Below are 17,217 nucleotides of genomic sequence, written 5' to 3'. Positions count from 1 at the left end.
CGTTTCCACACTTGTTCTCTCTAAACGCTGCTGTTCACACGGATTCCTCTGCTCAACACCTCGCAACGGCTTCTCACCACTATTAGGACAGAAGGGAAACTCCCTCACTTTGCCCTCAAGGTGCAGTGGGATCTGGCCCCTCACCTTTCCGACTTACCTCCTGCCCCTCCCCCTGGTCACCCAGATCCAGCAGGGGGCTTTCTCGCCATTTGTAAATAGGCCGAGATTGTTCTGGATTTCTCCTCCAGATCTCATACCATCCAGTGACCAGCTGGTTCCTGCCTAAATGTTAGCACCCCCTCTCACTTTCTGTGCTTGGACTGTACCTTTTTTCTCCACATTACTTTGCACTTCCTAGGATTTATTATTTTTATTGCTTGATTTTTCACTGTTGTTTCTCCTGTGTCTGGAACAGTGTCTGGCACATAGTGGGCAGCCAATAAAAATTTGTTGGCTAGATGGACAGATGGATGGATCTTTATTGTTTTTTCAACTCTGGCTCCCCAATTAGACTGAAAAGATTTCATAAAGAATAATTCTTGGGCCGTGGTTTCATCAACCAGTGAAACTGACACAGACACTTCTTGCTCTCTGGAAACGGAATAGAGCAAAACATTTTTTTCTGCTTTTGTATCAAATACGATTTGAATGAACTTAATGAAGCTTAAAATTATGAAAATAACAGAACTAGTGAACTTTTGAAACAAGATAACTAACGTGATAAAGGAAATGAAGCATCTTGGACACAAAGACATAAGTTTTCCTTTTAGGCAGAAGATCGAGAGATTCTAGGATCACATTCTCTAATCTTCTCATACCATGAGTGGGTTAATTCTGATTTTTTTTTTCAACAAACACTGTTTAGAAGAACTTGAAAGAGATAGTTTCAAGACAAATAAAAGGAAGTACAGGAATGCCTCATTTATCAGATATTGCTTAGGAATAAATTGTTCCACATGTCAGCTTCCATATAACTAAAATGTAATCACCATGTATGTGCCAAAACGTTCATTTTGAAGGCTTTCTCTAACATACCGCTCTACTCTTTTAGATAAAAAATGCCGAAACCATCAACGCCCCTTCCTGACAGCTCAGAGTCATCAGTGTGAACGTTTGGTGCCACGCAGAGACTCCTTACAATAACTGTGCCCCACTTTGTCATTCCGGTTCTCTCTCCCTTTCATGGTTCTTCCCACCCCTCCCTCTTCTTTCCGTTGTCACTTTATCCTGGTGGCAGCTGCTTCCAATTTGTTGACTGATTTTCTACACCTGATAGCACGGGCAGGGGCCGTGGGGCAGCTCCTAAATAATATACATGGTCGTCACTGGAACTCTGACCTCCGGGCAAGGGAGTATTGTGGTGGCAGCATAAATAATAAAATAACATAAAATATATTAATGATGGTGTTGATGAAGACCTTTATGACTCTTCCTGTTACTGTGAAGATTATGGGTACATAACGGACTTGGCCAGATGGACTGTGGAGCTGACCTAGCATAGTGGTGTTTAATCTTGTTCTGTTAATAGTGTAGCGGAGATGTAATTCATACTTCGGGTGACTTCAGGTTCCTGTTTCAATGCCTGTTTTCTCGCTGTGATTCTTAACACTCCATTCACTCTCAAAAGTTATCGAATCCTGACAATAAATTATACATTCACCCATATACATATAGTATTTTAAATAATTCACAAAGCACTATTAATGTTTTTGCTTCAGCCCAGAATGTAGCTGACTGAAATTGGCAAATAAAACTCAAATAAGGGATTTTTTTAAATGATGACATCAGAAATATACTTTATGTAAAATTATGCTCAATGTACTAAGCAAAAAGAAAAATGTGACTTGAGGACAGTGTTCCTGATATTTAACTGTAAACTACATATCTCTTCTAAGGGAAATTTTGCCGGTTTATATAGTGCTCCCAACATATGTGTTGAGTGAATAATTAGATTTCTTCACCAACATTTGAAACGGAAAAATACCTAAAATTTGTTTTTTAAAGAAAGCTTTATAGACTTAGAATACAAAACAGCGTCAGGAGCATAGATTGCACATTTAATTTTAATGATACAAAGACATTTTCTTTTATATTTGTGAGTCAAAGCTTTTCTTGTTTTTACTTAAATTGCTATTCCTTTTGGCTTAGATAAACCAGACAATACACATTTTTAGAAACTATAGGTAATTAATCCCAACTCTTTTAAAACACGTTAAAAGGTTATTGAAAAGTGGCAAATTCTTTTGGATGAGGCTTTGTTTAATGTTTAATTTCTTTTATCTGTGTTAAGTAAGCATTGTTCTAAAGAAATATAATCTCAAGATATTCACAGCTATTAGCTTGAGGTTAAATATGTGTTAAAAACAGAATCATTATTTCTGTCATTGTGGATTTGTTTACATCATCTAGGCTATCTTAAATAATTCATAAATATAAACTATTTTAAATTCATTAAGTATCACTAATGTGTGAAAATTCAGAATTAACAGAAGTGCTCAATGATTTATAAAAGGACTCTCTTGATTAGAACACTACAAAAACATGTTAAGACATTTAATATAGGAAAAATTTACCAAGAACAGTCAAGCATTGTAACATCAATGATCCAGAAGTTATCTTTATGATCCAGAAGTTATATTTATGAAATTATCTATTTGGAGGGAATGAAGAATAAGGTTTTTGCCTTTTGGGGTACCATATAGTACTTGGTTAAATAAGCAAATTATTATTTGAAAAACTATATTTTGAGAAAATAATGCAACCCCTAAGTATTTTGGGAAAAGACTTCCTTGCTGGATGCAAGTTCATTTTGCATACACATTAATTACATTCTGACATTTTTTGATGCAGGTATGAGATACTTTTAATCACATATTTACCACTTTTTTCCATTTAAAAATGATACATGGTAGAGAAAACAAAGATGAATATTGTGTATGCACCAAGATACTTCTCTATCATCTTCCTTTCTGCATTTATTACTTTTTCAGTTATCTAATGTTGTAAAACAAATCACCACAAAATGTAGTGGCTTCAGAAACAACATTTATTATCTCTTAACTGTTTCTGTGGGTCAGGAGTTGGGGAGCTGTTTAGCTGAGTGTTTCTGGCTTGGATTCCTCCTGTGGCTGCAGTCGGACATAGCTGAGGCTGAGGCCATCTGAGGGCTTCTTCACTTACATTTCTGGCTTGTACAGGGAAGGCTGTCTAACAGCTCCCCATCTCCACGTGGTCTCTTCACGTGGCAGCTTCAGGATAACTAGACTTCTCACATGTTGGCTCAGGACTCCCAACACACATGTCCTGAGACAGAGAACCAGGTGGAATCCATATCACCTTTTTGACCTACACTTAGAAATCAAGCACTGTCATTTCCACCTCATTCTTTGGGTGGAGGCAGTTACAAAGTTCTGCCCAGGCTCAAGAGGAGAGAACAGAGACCCCATCTTTTGATGGAGGAACGTTGACACTATGTTGTGAGAAGAACATGTGGGAAGGTGTATATATTGGTGTGGCCATCTTTGGAAAATAGTTTGCTACACGGATAAAACATATGACTGACTCTAGTGTGCTGGGTGCTGTGATGAGTCCTAGGGATGAGAACATGAGTCAGTTCTTGCTGACGATGCTGATAGTCTAGGGAGAGGATCATTGTGTAAACAAATGTTACACAAGGGGAGAAGTGTATTAAGATAAGAGAATGACTCACTTTGTGGGAGTTGGGATGTTGGAATATTTGACAGAGGAGGTGTTTTAGTGAAGACTTGACATTTTTTAAAAAACAGAATAATCTAGGATGCCTCTCAGTTTCCTAGTATGGGAACCAAGTGGATGAGTGGTTTCAGATGTGTTGGGCTGGAGACACCTGTAAAATACCCACACAGAAATGGCCGTTGTTCATCAGTAAGTCTTCCAAGGGAGGATGTTAGTGTAGAAGATGTAGATTTGAGAGTCAGTGACTTTTGGGTAGAATTTGAAGGCCTAGACAGGGATAATATTTCCCAAGGAAAGTTTGTGGAATAAGAAGAGAAAACAGGAAAGGATATAACCCTGTGGAAAACAACACTTAATGAGTGTGCTGGGGAGAATGCCAGGGAAAATGGCAAAATAAGAACCTCCAAAAATTGTCCTCCATAAAAGCAATGAGAAAACAGGCAAAAATGATCATAACCTTTTCAGAACTATGGAAATTAACCAAAAGCTCACAGCAATCCAAGGAGCATTCATTCAAAAACAAAACAAAAATAAAATCTGGATCTTGGTAGGAACAGCCAGCTTTGTGACTTTTCAACTTTCCCAATTTCCATACTTTCTTCCCAGCTCTGCATTAGTGTTGAAAACCAACAGCCAGCAATCAAGGAGAAAATCAGCAGCCTAGAAGCCACCAGAGGGGGCAGAGCAGGGCAGCTCCTTCAAAGCCCCATTTCCTGAAAACTATTATTTGATTACTATTTTTTTTAATTTTTATTCATTTTTTTTATTTTTATTTTTTTGCTTTATAACAAATTTAATCAGTTATACATATACATATGTTTCCATATCCCCTCCCTTTTGCATCTCCCTCCCACCCTCCCTATCCCACCCCTCCAGGCAGTCACAAAGCACCGAGCTGATCTCCCTGTGCTATGCGGCTGCTTCCCAGTAGCTATCTACCTTACGTTTGGTAGTGTATATATTTAACCCACCTGTCCGATGGGTCCCAGGAAGACCCCACCCACAAGGCTGTCTTTATTTGTCCTGACTTGGAGCTCACACAGTGTGAGAACCCTTTTACCGGAGGAGCATTTTTCAAAAACAGCTAAAGATCATTGTTTAGGGTCCCAGCTGCCTGAGGTGGTGTGTAATAGTCGGGGCAAACAGTAGGCTAACTCAAAAGCTTAAGGGGTAAGCTGGGACCGAGCTGTCCGTGGGGGCTTTGGTGATCTCCAGTACATTCCTTGGAATCTAGCATGCCATGTACATGCGTAGGGCTGTATGCGTGCTCAGGAAAGATCTGAGGAGGTTCCAGTTCTCACCTCTGACTGACCTTGAGCCTCTGCACAAGCGGGAAGAGAAGGCAGGGTTGTAATCTGCCACTTGAGTGTGGAAGGTGTGCACTCACATGCACACAGAGCCCTTGGTGAAATCTGGAAGACCTGTTGGTTCTAGGCATTTAAGGAAACCTCTGCCCAGTCATTAGCAGACCACTAACAGAGCAGAGACTTCCGTGACCGCGTATGACAGAGAGTACATACTTTATAGCATTAGTTCAGAGGAGTCACTAAAATACAAAACAGACAAACAAAAAAAAAACCCTAGCAACAACAACAAACCCTGGGGAAAGGAGAGAATCTGATTTCCATAATTGCCACATTATGATATTCAAAATGTCCAGCTTTTAGCAAAAGAATTATGAGACATGCAAAGAAACCAAAAAAGCATGGCCTAGGGGCAGGTACAAACAAAATCAGTAGAAACTATTCCTGAGGAAGCCCATGTTGAACTTACTAGGAAAAGTCTTTAAATCAGCTCTTTTAGATATGCTTGAAGAACTAAAGAAACTGTATCTAAAGAGCTAATGGAAATATTAACAGCTGTTTTCTGATCAGAAACCATGAAGGTCAGAAGGCAGTGGAATGAAATATTCAAAGTCCTGAAAGAAAAAGACTATTGACCAAGAATTCTACATCCGGTAAAATCATTCTTCAAAAATGAAGGAGAAATAAAAGATTCATGGATAAACGAAGACTAAGAGAATTTGTTGATAGCAGCCCTGCTAGGCCTAAATGTAAGAGTTAAAGTTATAAAACCTCTTAAAAGAAAATATACCAGTAAATTTGGGGGACCTTGGATTAGGCAATGGTTTCTTAGGCATGACAACAAAAGCAGAAGCAACAAAAGAGGACATAGACAAATTGGACTCTATCAAAAGTAAAAACTTTTGTGCCTCCAAGAATATAGCCAGCAAAAATGTGAAAAGATAACCCACAGAATGGGAGAAAATATTGGCAAGTCATCTATCTGTTAAGGGTCTAGAAACCCATATGAAGAACTCTCATAACAACAATAAAAAGACAGATAATCCAATTTTAAAATGAGCAAACGATTTGAATAGACATTTCTCCAAAGTAGGTATACAAATGGCCAATAAGCACATGAAAGGATTCTCAGCATCATTTGTCATTACAGAAATGCAAATCAAAATCCCAATGCAATACTACTTCACACCCACTATAATGGTTGTAATCGAGAAGACAGACGAGAAGAAGTGTCAGAGATGTGGGCAAATTAGAACATAAGGTGCAGCCACTTTGGAAAACCATTTGGCAGTTTCTAAAAAAGTTAAATATAGAATTACTATAGGGCCCCTCAATTCCACTCCCGAGTGTTTCCCAAGAGAATTCCAAACATGTTCATGCAAAAACTTGTACACAAATGTTCATAGCAGCATTATTTACAGTATTCGAAAAGTAGAAACAACCCAATTCCCATCTAATGATGGTAAGTAGACAAAATGTGGTATATCCATCCAGTGGGATGTTATTCAGTCATAAAAAGTAATGAACAAGGGCTTCCCTGGTGGCGCAGTGGTTGAGAGTCCGCCTGCCAATGCAGGGGACACGGGTTCGTGCCCTGGTCCGGGAAGATCCCACATGCCGCAGAGTGGCTAGGCCCGTGAGCCATGGCCACTGAGCCTGCGCGTCGGGAGCCTGTGCTCTGCAACGGGAGAGGCCACAACAGTGAGAGGCCCGTGTACCGCAAAAAAGTAATAACTACTGTTACATGCTACAAGGATAAACCTTGAAAATATTGTGCAAGTGAAAAGAGCCAGACACAAAAAAACACATATTATATTATTCCATGTATATGAAACATTCAGAATAGACAAATTCATCGAGACCAAAGGTAGATTAGGGGTTTACTGGGCCCGAGGGGAGGCAGGGATGTAGAATGACAGCTAATGGTACAGGGTGTCCTTCAGGTGATGAAAATACTCTGGAATTAGACAAATATGATAATTGCACAGCTTTGTGAATATACTAAAAATTGCTGAACTGTACACTTGAAAAGGGTGAATAAGATGGTAAATAAGTTATATCTCAATTTAAAAACAGAAAATGGGTTATGGAAGAGAAGGCCATCGGTAATACTGGGAAGAGTATATCGAGAGGTGGGAACAGCTATGAGAGGTGACTTCACATCCACACAAAGACAAGGTTCTTATCCTCAGTTTCTAAGGGATTATTTATGATTCACCCATAGTTAGATCTCTCAATACATCTTCCATTTATCCCAGTTGCACTCTGAAAAATATACCAAAATTAACCATGTTTAAACGAAGAATTACTATAGGAAAATCCATTTGTGAGCTTGTCAGCACTTGGGTGCCCACGTGTTTCTGTAAGATAGATGGTAGAAAGGTAGATAACATGTAAAGAGTTCAAAATGCTGTTGTTTCCTTTGGTTTAATTTTCTGATTTCCCCTAATGTAACTTTCTCCTTCAGAAAGAGGCACAAGGCTGGGATAACCCCATTTCACTTCATTTGTCTCCTCAATTATTGTAGCTGTGTTAGGACTTGAAACAAAAGCAGCAATTCTCCGACTGTCGCCACCGTTTTCTGCTCTGCTCTTCTGGTTCCTTCTCCTTAGTCCTGGGGGACGCGTCTTCCCTGTGATAGCTCACCTCGCTCCCGGCTCACAAACCTCTAATGCACCCACTGCATCCAGAGTAACATCCAAATTCCTTGGCTTGAGACTCCTTGATTTGGCGAAAACCCTGAATTTTTGGCTCTGAAGTCAGAGTTGAGTAGGAGACAAAAACAAGAGAGTAGATCTAACCCATAATGTGGTATGTCGGGGTGAAGTGGAGAGATGAGTGTATTGGAAGCATCAGGAGCTTTTCGTCTAAGCTGTGAAGGATGTAGGGTTTCTTACTGGTAGATGTTCCTAAGGATCTTCTGTTGGCAGCCACAGATTTTATTTCAAATGTGGGGAAAAAGATAACACTTTAGGAGATTGTGCATAGGAAACATTTTCTCATTATTTCACCTCAAAATAAAAGGGAAACAACACTGGAGAATTAAATACTACATTTTTATATTTGAACTTTGTAAACCAGATGGAGGGGGACAGCTTTTGAGTGTATTTTGGGTTGAAACATTTGTATTATACCTTTGACCAGTCAAGACAATTTTAAAATTTAGTTTCTGCCTCTTTGTCTAGTAAATTATTTAGTTCATGTCTTTTTTTTTTTTTTTTTTTTTGTATTTAAATATTCAGAAGGCTTGTGACCATTTTAAAAGATTGAGAATCCACCAAAGCACTCCGGAACAAAGCCTGGCTTGTGGTACATTTGCATATAGAGTTTTATTTGTTCTTTTATTTGGGATGGATTGAAAAGCAGTCATACAGTTCATCAGAAAAGCACTTCAAGGATTTTAGTAGCTTTGCATTCTGAAGCAATTAACTATAACCTTTCCAAACAAGAGACAGTAAAAATTCTTTGAATTTTTCCAAGTTCTGTTCTGAGATTACGGTACTAGAGATGAGTGTTTCTGACACATGATAGGTATGAAGCATGTCAAGAAGCTGGTTTAGAATGTGAGCAAGGTTATGTGCAAATCTAAAGGACATTTAAGAAAGGATAGAAGACAGGATAACAGAAAACACCCTCTAGAACCTGGGTCTGCTATGGCTTCAGTCTGTATGAGTCAAATAACCCACCCAGGGGCACTGGCAACATTGAGTGTGTGGACCTGCAAAGCAGGGGATCAGATTGTGGCCCATGGTGGATTCAGGAAGATAGATGTAATGCATGGATGGCGTCTTGGAAGTCCCAGCAATATACTCACCTAGGTGAGACTCTTTCATTCAAATACCTGTAAGAAGACGTTGTGTCAAATTTTTGAATTGAAGTGATGAATATATAATTTGTCTTTTATAACCAAATATCCTGGAGAGGCGACAGGAGGTGACTCCTCACTGACTGGATCATAGACTGACAAATACCTAAAGATCCAAGGGGCAGGGGTCTGGGGGGATTCTGTTGAGAATCTCAGTGCTAGGAAACCAGTGAGGTTCCAGAGGCTACGTGGAGCTCCGGGAGCCCAACCAGACCACGTGGCCGAGGCTTCGTCCTCTGCAGGGGTGCTGGACGAGGGAGCCCGGGGCAGCCCCGCTCTGCCACCTCGGTCAGGAGCGTGAGACCCTCGGGCCCATTGCCACCCGCAGCACCAGAGCCACCATGACCCCCTGAGAAGTGGTCTCACAGGAGACCTTAGCACCATCCGGTCTGACATTTCCTGCCCTGAATGCAGACGCACGTTCAGAGAGGGAATTTCAGGGAAACTTCAGTTCTAGCAATTCCAAAGACAGGTCTTGATTTCATTATAAATAATGCCTAACTATCTAACCTGTCCTTTTTCTCTATCATAACCAAATATCAATTTCCTTTTTTTTTAGAGTCTCCTAAGATTCCCATGTTTGTGTTTATTCACTTATTTCAAATTAAATGGAGAAATTTAGTCCCTTTCTTTGAGAAAAGAACATTAGTATGCGACTAGTCCTGCATTGTTTTAATGAGAACAAAAGCAAAATGTTCCAAAATTTTTTGCTTGCAGCTACAAAGCACGTTTAAGGAATAAAAATCTCCTTCATTAAATGCATGAGAAAAAAAGAATTGTTTTGAAGTTCTTATGATGGGCTTGTATAGGCTTCATTGTAAACTGATACTAAAGAGTCCCCATTATGATCTGTATATTTTGGTGCCAGAAGGTTTTTTTCTTATGCTAAATTATTAAGTTCTGTCAGCTGCTGGGCTGTCATATAGAGATATAGTAAATCACATTATATTTTGTCATGGATTACACAGAGCAATAAATTTGGGAATAAAGATCAAAGTAGTTCCACAATCACATCTGAGTATAGGAAGGATGTTTAACTTGTAGAAAACTGATTTAGGTGAAGCTGTTGCAGTTCTTGTGCGAATTCGAAATGAATTTGGATATTTGGTTGAAAATGAATGAGGATCAAACCCCAAAATGACTTTCCATATTTGTATTTAGCTCAGAGACATTAATTCTAACACCTAGCTGCATGATTTGAATTAGATAAATAACTACATGCTGAGAATGATGGACTTGGTGAAAATTGTATTTATGTATTTTAATTGCTTTCATGAGTAAACAGTATATTCCAGTCTATTTTTGTTTGGGGTTTGGGGGAAGCACATAATTAGTCACATACTCTGGTAGTAATAGTGTCTGGCTCCTTGGAACTGTTTGCTTTTTACTGCATTTAAAACCAATAAAAGTAAGCCAGCCTAAGATCACTAAGCAACCTTGATTATTTAGATCTTGGTGTTTATTATCTTTGTTCTTTGTTACCATAGAAACCCTTTCAGGGTTATCAAAGTTGATGATATTCATTCATTTAAAACAACCAATCTCAACTTATTGGGCTCTTTTTATGAAAAAAATAAATCACAGTAGAAGTGAGATAGCAGAATGGTAAGCTGAAATTATGTGATTTATATAAATTATTGTCCTAACGCTTTTTTAAAAAAAAATTTATTTGGCTGTGCCGGGTCTTAGTTGCAGCATGTGGGATCTTTAGTTGTGGCATGCAGGCTCTTTGTTGCAGCATGCAGGATCTTTAATTGTGGCATGCGGGATCTAGTTCCCCAACCAGAGATCGAACCCAGGCCCCCTGTATTGGGAGCTCAGAGTCTTAACCACTGGACCACCAGGGAAGTTCCTGTCCTAATGCTTTTATTTAAGAAAGTGCCCTCAGTCATATCCTCAATTAACTAGAACAGTGGTTCTGCAAATGGGCTGATTATCAGAAGTAACAGGAGAGCTTTTAATACAAATTCCTGGATTATGAGATCCTGGTGATTCTGATTTAGTAAGTTTAGAGTCTCAAACAACATTTTTCTTCTTTCATACTGATATCATTTCTCCTAATTTCTTCCTTCATTGTAATCCTGTTTGGGGAAATACTTTTCAATGCTATAGACTATTAACAGACATTTAAGCTTTGCAAATTATTTCTCAAGATTTTGTTTCCTTGTTTTATTTTGTTTCCTCTTGTCATACTTTTATTGATTCCTTTTTCTCTAGTGAAATCAGACTTACACTAATACTATAATAAATCAGTCTGACATTAGATATAAACAAATCACCCCCCAAAACTGATATGAGAATTAAGACTTCCCCATTCCAAATGGGGTCAGAATAACATGTAGTTGGGATATAGATATGATGGCCTGCAGTGCTGATTTTGGTCTGAAAGGAAATAAAAGGCCAGCTGGTGAGTGAGTGCATCAGGTGTATTCCCAAGGTGGGTGTTAGACTAAGATGGAAGTCTTGGCAGTGATTCTGCAAAGGCCTAGTTGGAGGAAACTGGACAGTCTGAAGAACTCAACCTCTGTAATGGGGGTTGGAGAGGTGGGGAAAACCCTTCCACAGAAGATCATGAAGATTCTATCTTCAGGCCCCGAGCACTTCTAACGGGCTTTTTCTCGTGTCCTCTGATAATGTTGTGATGCTTCGTAAGTCCAAGGCTCCCAGGTTGGAGCCACTATTTTAGACCATCACTGTGAAAAGCCAAAAGCAAGTAGAGCTTTCAGAGAATGACCTGAGCTGATGTGTTTACTACAGCTTCTGTGCAAGGAACGGAAAGAGTGGGGGACTGGAGAGGTTAAGGCTGCAGAGAGGAGGCTGGACGATGGGATCACACTCACAGTTTACATAGAACACCAGTGGGTAGATCTATATCAGACAGAAAAAAAGTGGCTGGAAAGAATAGGACAGAATTGAGAGAATAGTGAGAAGGCTGTTGTAAAATTCAGGGGAGAAACATACACAAAAAATTAATGTACAACATACACAAAAAATTAACTCAAAATGAATCATAGACCTAAATATAAGAGCTAAAACTGTAACATTCTTAGAAGGAAACAATAAAAGAGGAAAATGCTATACAACTCAGAAGAAAATATGTGTGTAAATCTTCATGACGTTGGATTAGGCAAAGGATTTTTAGATATGACAACAAAAGGACAAATGCCAAAAAAAGATAAATTGGACTTTACCAAAATATAAAACTTTTGTGCTCTAAAGGGCACTATCAAAAAAGTATAAAAACAGCTCACAGAATAGAAGGAAGTAATTGTAAATCATATATCTGGATAAGAGTCTAGTATTCATTCTATATAAATACCTCTAGAACTCAACAATAAAAAAGATAAATAACCTAATTTTTTAAATGGGCAAAAGATTTGAATACACATTTCTCCAAATAAGATATACAGATGGCCAACAAGCAGACGCTCAGTGTCATTAGTCATTAAGGAAATGAAAATCAAAAAATACAGCGATATACCACAGCATACCACTAGGATGGCTATAATCGAAAAGATGGAAAATAACAAATTTTAACAAATATGTGAAGAAATTAGAACCCTCATACTTTGCTGGTGAGAGTGAAAAATGGTGCAGCTGCTTTGGAAAATAGTTTAGCAATTCCTCAGAAAGTTTAACATAGAGTTACCATATGACCTAGCAATCCCACTCTTAGGTATTTATCCATGAAAACTGAAAACATATTTCCCAAACAAAACTTTTACAAGAATGTTTACAGCAGTGTCATTTTATAATAGCCAAAAAATAGAAACAACTCAAATGTTCATCGACTGACAAATAGATAAGCAAGTGTGGTATATCCATACAAGGGAGTATTATTTGACAGTGGAAAGGAATGTAGTACTGATGCACGCCACAACATAGGTGGGCCTTGGAAACATGCTAAGGGAAAGAAGTCAGACACAAAAGGCCTATGTTGTATGACTCTGTTTATGTGAAATGTCCAGAATAGGAAAATCCATAGAGACAGAAAGAAAATTAGTGGTTGCCAGTGGCTTTGGGGGAGGAGAAAATGGAATGTGACCATGAGTGGTTGTGGGGTTTCTTTTTGAGGTGATAAAAGTGTCCTGGAATTTGGTAGCAGTGATAGATATATAGCTCTGTGAATATACTAGAAAACAGTGACTTGTGCAGATTAAAGTGTGAACTTTATGAAATGTGAATTATACCTTATTAAAGCTGTTGTTAGAAATAGGAAATTGACAATGCAAAGTGTGGTTGAAAGTGTGGAACAAAAAGAATGCATATACTGTGGTGAGAATACAAAATGTTGGTGGCATTATCCTGTAAAGTTGAACATTGGATTTATCAACCATCAGTTCAACTCACTAGCATATAGCATACACCCTAGAAATTCACAAATACACACCAGAAGACGTGTACTGGAATGTCCGTAGCAGCCTAGCTCATGGAGGAAGAAACTTGCAAAGTTCAAATGCCCGTTAACAGATGAATGCATGATTTTTGTCTGTTCACACAGTGGGATATACTAAAGCCGTGAAAATGGACGAAATACAGCTTCAAATGAAACATCGTGAATAAGTCTTAGAAACAGTGCTGTGTGAGAAACCGCACATTTCAGGAAATTACATGGAGCACAATTACATGGATTTATAAAGCTGAAAATCGTAAAACCAAATAATACATTAGTGGCACTTACACGTGTACTATTTTTTAAGCCAGGCAATAAATAAAATTCAAGAGAGTGCTAATTCTCAGGAGAGTCAGGGGATGCAGTGGGAAAGTAAGCACCGGCCCTTGCAATGCTGGATATTAAGCTGTATGGTCATTTTAAGAGGGTTCTTTATCGTGTTTCATAAGCATACATATGTCCTGTATGTGTCACTTATAAACATCGACAAATAAATATTACTAGCAGTGGCAAAAGCAGCGGAGCAGCCCAGTCTTGGGGACATGTCAGGAAGAAAATTGCTTCCTCAATAAAGCAAATTGTTATTTTTATGGACTTCAAGTGGGAGAACGAGAAAGAAAGAGGAACAAGAATTGACTACAAAAGACTGATTTTGATAGCTGACTTTTCTAATACCTGGCCTTACAGTTTTGTAAGCTCAGCTTTAGTAAAGTAAGTTCTGTCTTGCTTCCACTTTATGCATCAAACGGTGCACCCGTGCCTTAGACTGGAACCTCACTAAGCTAGTTCACCTTCAGGATCTCCGTCTATCAAGCTCTCCTTTTGATGGCTTTTGCCTCGCTTTTTATTTTTCCTGCTCCCTCCTGCATAAAGAACGGGTCTTATCCTCCTTCCAGCGCTTACTCACCGCTCTCTGATCCCTTGCCATCTTGAACGTCCACCGTTCCTACATGGCTAAACCTCAGTCCAGTTTAATCTTTATAGTCCACCTTCTCTGCACATTACAAAATAATTCCCAAGAAAGTTAGATAATTTGCCTGTGGTCACGCCACCCAGGTTGGTTTAACTTCAAAGCTCGCGCTCATAACCACCATGCTCCACCACTTACCATTTGGCAACAGTTGTTGGACTAGTCAATCAAAGCATCTTGGGTTGATGAAAAATATGGTTGGAGCAGCTTTGAGGGTCTGGGTGATGGGAAATTCACCTGCACAGCAACAAAACTAACTGAAGACCTCTGTGTGCAGACTGAATGGGGGATAGGGCATCATACTTGTTGTCAAATGTTTCGGGTGTTATTTTTCAATGAATTGGTATGGTAATTCTCTCAGTATAGACGACCCTAGAAAACTACATAAGCTCTAGGCCTTTTTTAATAAGGAAGGTCTAATGACTAAATCTCAAGAATGTCCTTTCAGCACCTTCTCGAACGTCCAAATTATCCAGGAAAGGAACTAAAGTTTTTGTTAAGTATTGAGATTACTGCTTTATATCGAACTACCAACAAACCTAACATAGCAACTTCCTATAAATACATTATTTTATAAACTTCTCAATTAATATTCGTTACATTTCTTTGTATACAAGTGAGCCAAAAAGTAGAAAAATTTCCAAAATAAGTAAAATATTAATGGGATTTATGAGTATGCCAAATCAGGACATCTAACTCCTAGATTCACAGCTTATTTGAAATAATTTATTCCTTGACCAATAATTCAATTAACATCATTTGATCACTGGACAGTGCCAACATTTTTTGATGTCTGAAGTCACGTATTTGAAATACATCTTCTATCTGCTTCCTAAAAATATCGTACCAACAAATGTGCCACTCATATATAAATATATTAAGCATATTTAAAATATGTATTATGTATGTTGAAATTTGTTAAATACAGTAGTCATTTTCCTTTAACATTTGTCAAATCATGCAACATTAGATTTTGGTATAAAGCATAACAGTTGCAAAGACATAAAAATATTATAGGAGGTAGAAAATCTTAGAAAAGTTAATTGGCCCCATTTACATTTGGTCTTTGATGATAAATTCTTTTTTGCACATCAGAGAATAGTTGCTTCTTCCCTAGAGCAAAGTAAAGTTTTTTTTTTCTCTTTCATTCTCCTAAAGTTTGTATTTCTGCCCAAGTAATAAATGAGTTTCAGTTTCTGTGGCCTCTGCTTCAGAGAGCTTCTCTAAGGGTGAGCTTTTGAAATATGATTAGATCTTAATTCTTTAACTATTTCCATAAGCTTATTTCACAGTTTGCTTTCTTATTCAGTAGTGGGAAGGAAGTTCATGTAAATCTTACGTGATCATTTATGGGTGTTAAGGCCACATAAGGATATATGTTGCAGTGGTGAGAAAATTCGCCCCAGTGAGTTACAGCGAGGGCAGAAAACCAGCTGCCCCATGTTATTCTTTAGGTTTAGCTGTCATTAAACGCACATTATTTTAGTTCACAGTACTGACCACAGTTACTAAGTCTGTACAGAGAACGTAACCAATACTAATTTGGCATATTCAGAAATAGGGCCAAATTCAGGAATATGGGCATTTTTTCTGAGAATGGATCCACCAATAGTTACAGAGCAGTTAATCAATAGTGATATTGATAATGATATCACAGCCCTTTTCCAAAACTGTCCAATTTCTTCCTTCTATAATAGAGGATGTAGCTTCTCCATGGGATTCTTACAAAAAAATAGGCAGTGACCAAAACCAAAACACTTGGGGTTCCTATTTATTAGATTATTGTTCTGGGTAAAGCAACCATATAAAATGACTCAATCGATTTTCTAGAAGTGACTTAAAATTGAAGAATCACTAAATATGACATTTGTGAATGTTTTGCAATTTAGACTAGTTCGCCATTTTCTCTAGTTAGGATTTGTACATAATGATGGAAAAGAAAAAGGAGTCTTTAATTAAAGTACCGTTTCTTGTAATGACTGTGTCAAACTGAGACCTTAACCTTGACTCAAAGTAAGATTCAGATGTTCTAGGATGCAACAGCAGGGACTTTCTCTTATTCATATGGGTATTCTCACCTGGCACATAGTATGGATTTGACAAATGTTCATTCATTTCCTGTCCCAATTAGTTGTTTCAAAAAGGGACTTTGAAATTAGAAATGTGATCATCAGAAGTCTTGTAAATGACCATCTCCCCACTAATCCTCAATTAAGTAGTTGACCTTGGAGATTGTCATGTGATTGAGAGAATTAGTATGATCACGTCATGGATGGATTAAACCTTTTTCAACATTCAGTTCAATAAACATTGTGTCCAATGAATGGCAAAGCAATATGAGTATTTCATTAAATGAACAACAAATAGAAAATTTACATTACATTAATTTTTAATTAATTATATTAATTTTAATGTAATTTGAATTAATTAATTTAAATTAACTACATTGATTTCTTTAGTCCAGTCTGAAAATTGAAGGTTGTAGAAATGAAAGGAAAGATAGTTCCTTAAAAACATGGATATTCTGTTTGAACAAGCATAATAGTCTGCAAGACATAATTACATATTATCTCTCATTAGCTTTCATGTTTTTAACTAAGTAAAATTGTGTCATTTAATATGATGTTTGGAAAAAGTTTTCACTGTAACTGCAATGTTAGAAAAGTAATACTTTGAGTTGATATTAAATTATATCTTTAAAAAGTTATTTTTATAATCAACTTTCTTGTAATATTTGAATTATCTTAAAATGTCTTAAAATGTTTGTGGCATGTAAAATAAGTTGCATTTACGAAGACAAGAAATAGTATGGATGCTTTCTCTCATAAACATTTATGCTCAATTTCCATTCTGCTCCAAGATGTCTTTTATCTCCTCTTAGAAGAGATAATAAAGTATGGTAAACCACATTTTAAAAATACTCATGAAACTTCTCACTCTGCCTCTCCTCCACCTTACCTTTCATATGCTG

At 37.8% G+C, this 17,217-nt stretch overlaps 1 protein-coding gene across 20 annotated transcripts in view; it reads left to right on the top strand.

Annotated features, from left to right (window-relative positions):
- Positions 1–17,217, top strand: part of CEP112 (centrosomal protein 112) — a 419,667-nt gene that overhangs the window by 290,074 nt on the left and 112,376 nt on the right. Inside the window, exon 22 of one of the 20 annotated variants that reach the window (XM_060080563.1) lies at positions 13,385–13,443. The exons of 18 other annotated variants lie outside the window; for them this stretch is intronic. In XM_060080563.1, coding sequence (XP_059936546.1) covers positions 13,385–13,405 — 21 coding nt within the window. In that variant the 3' untranslated portion in view covers positions 13,406–13,443. Of the gene's footprint in view, positions 1–1,051; positions 1,103–13,384; positions 13,444–17,217 lie in introns of those variants that run through there. One more of the 20 variants, XM_060080562.1, reaches the window with a different exon arrangement.

The sequence above is a fragment of the Mesoplodon densirostris genome, chromosome 18 (genome assembly GCF_025265405.1).
Source record: "Mesoplodon densirostris isolate mMesDen1 chromosome 18, mMesDen1 primary haplotype, whole genome shotgun sequence".
NCBI lineage: Eukaryota > Metazoa > Chordata > Mammalia > Artiodactyla > Ziphiidae > Mesoplodon > Mesoplodon densirostris.
The sequence above is the reverse complement of the archived record's forward strand: the minus strand, read 5'-3'. Positions and strand labels throughout refer to the sequence as shown.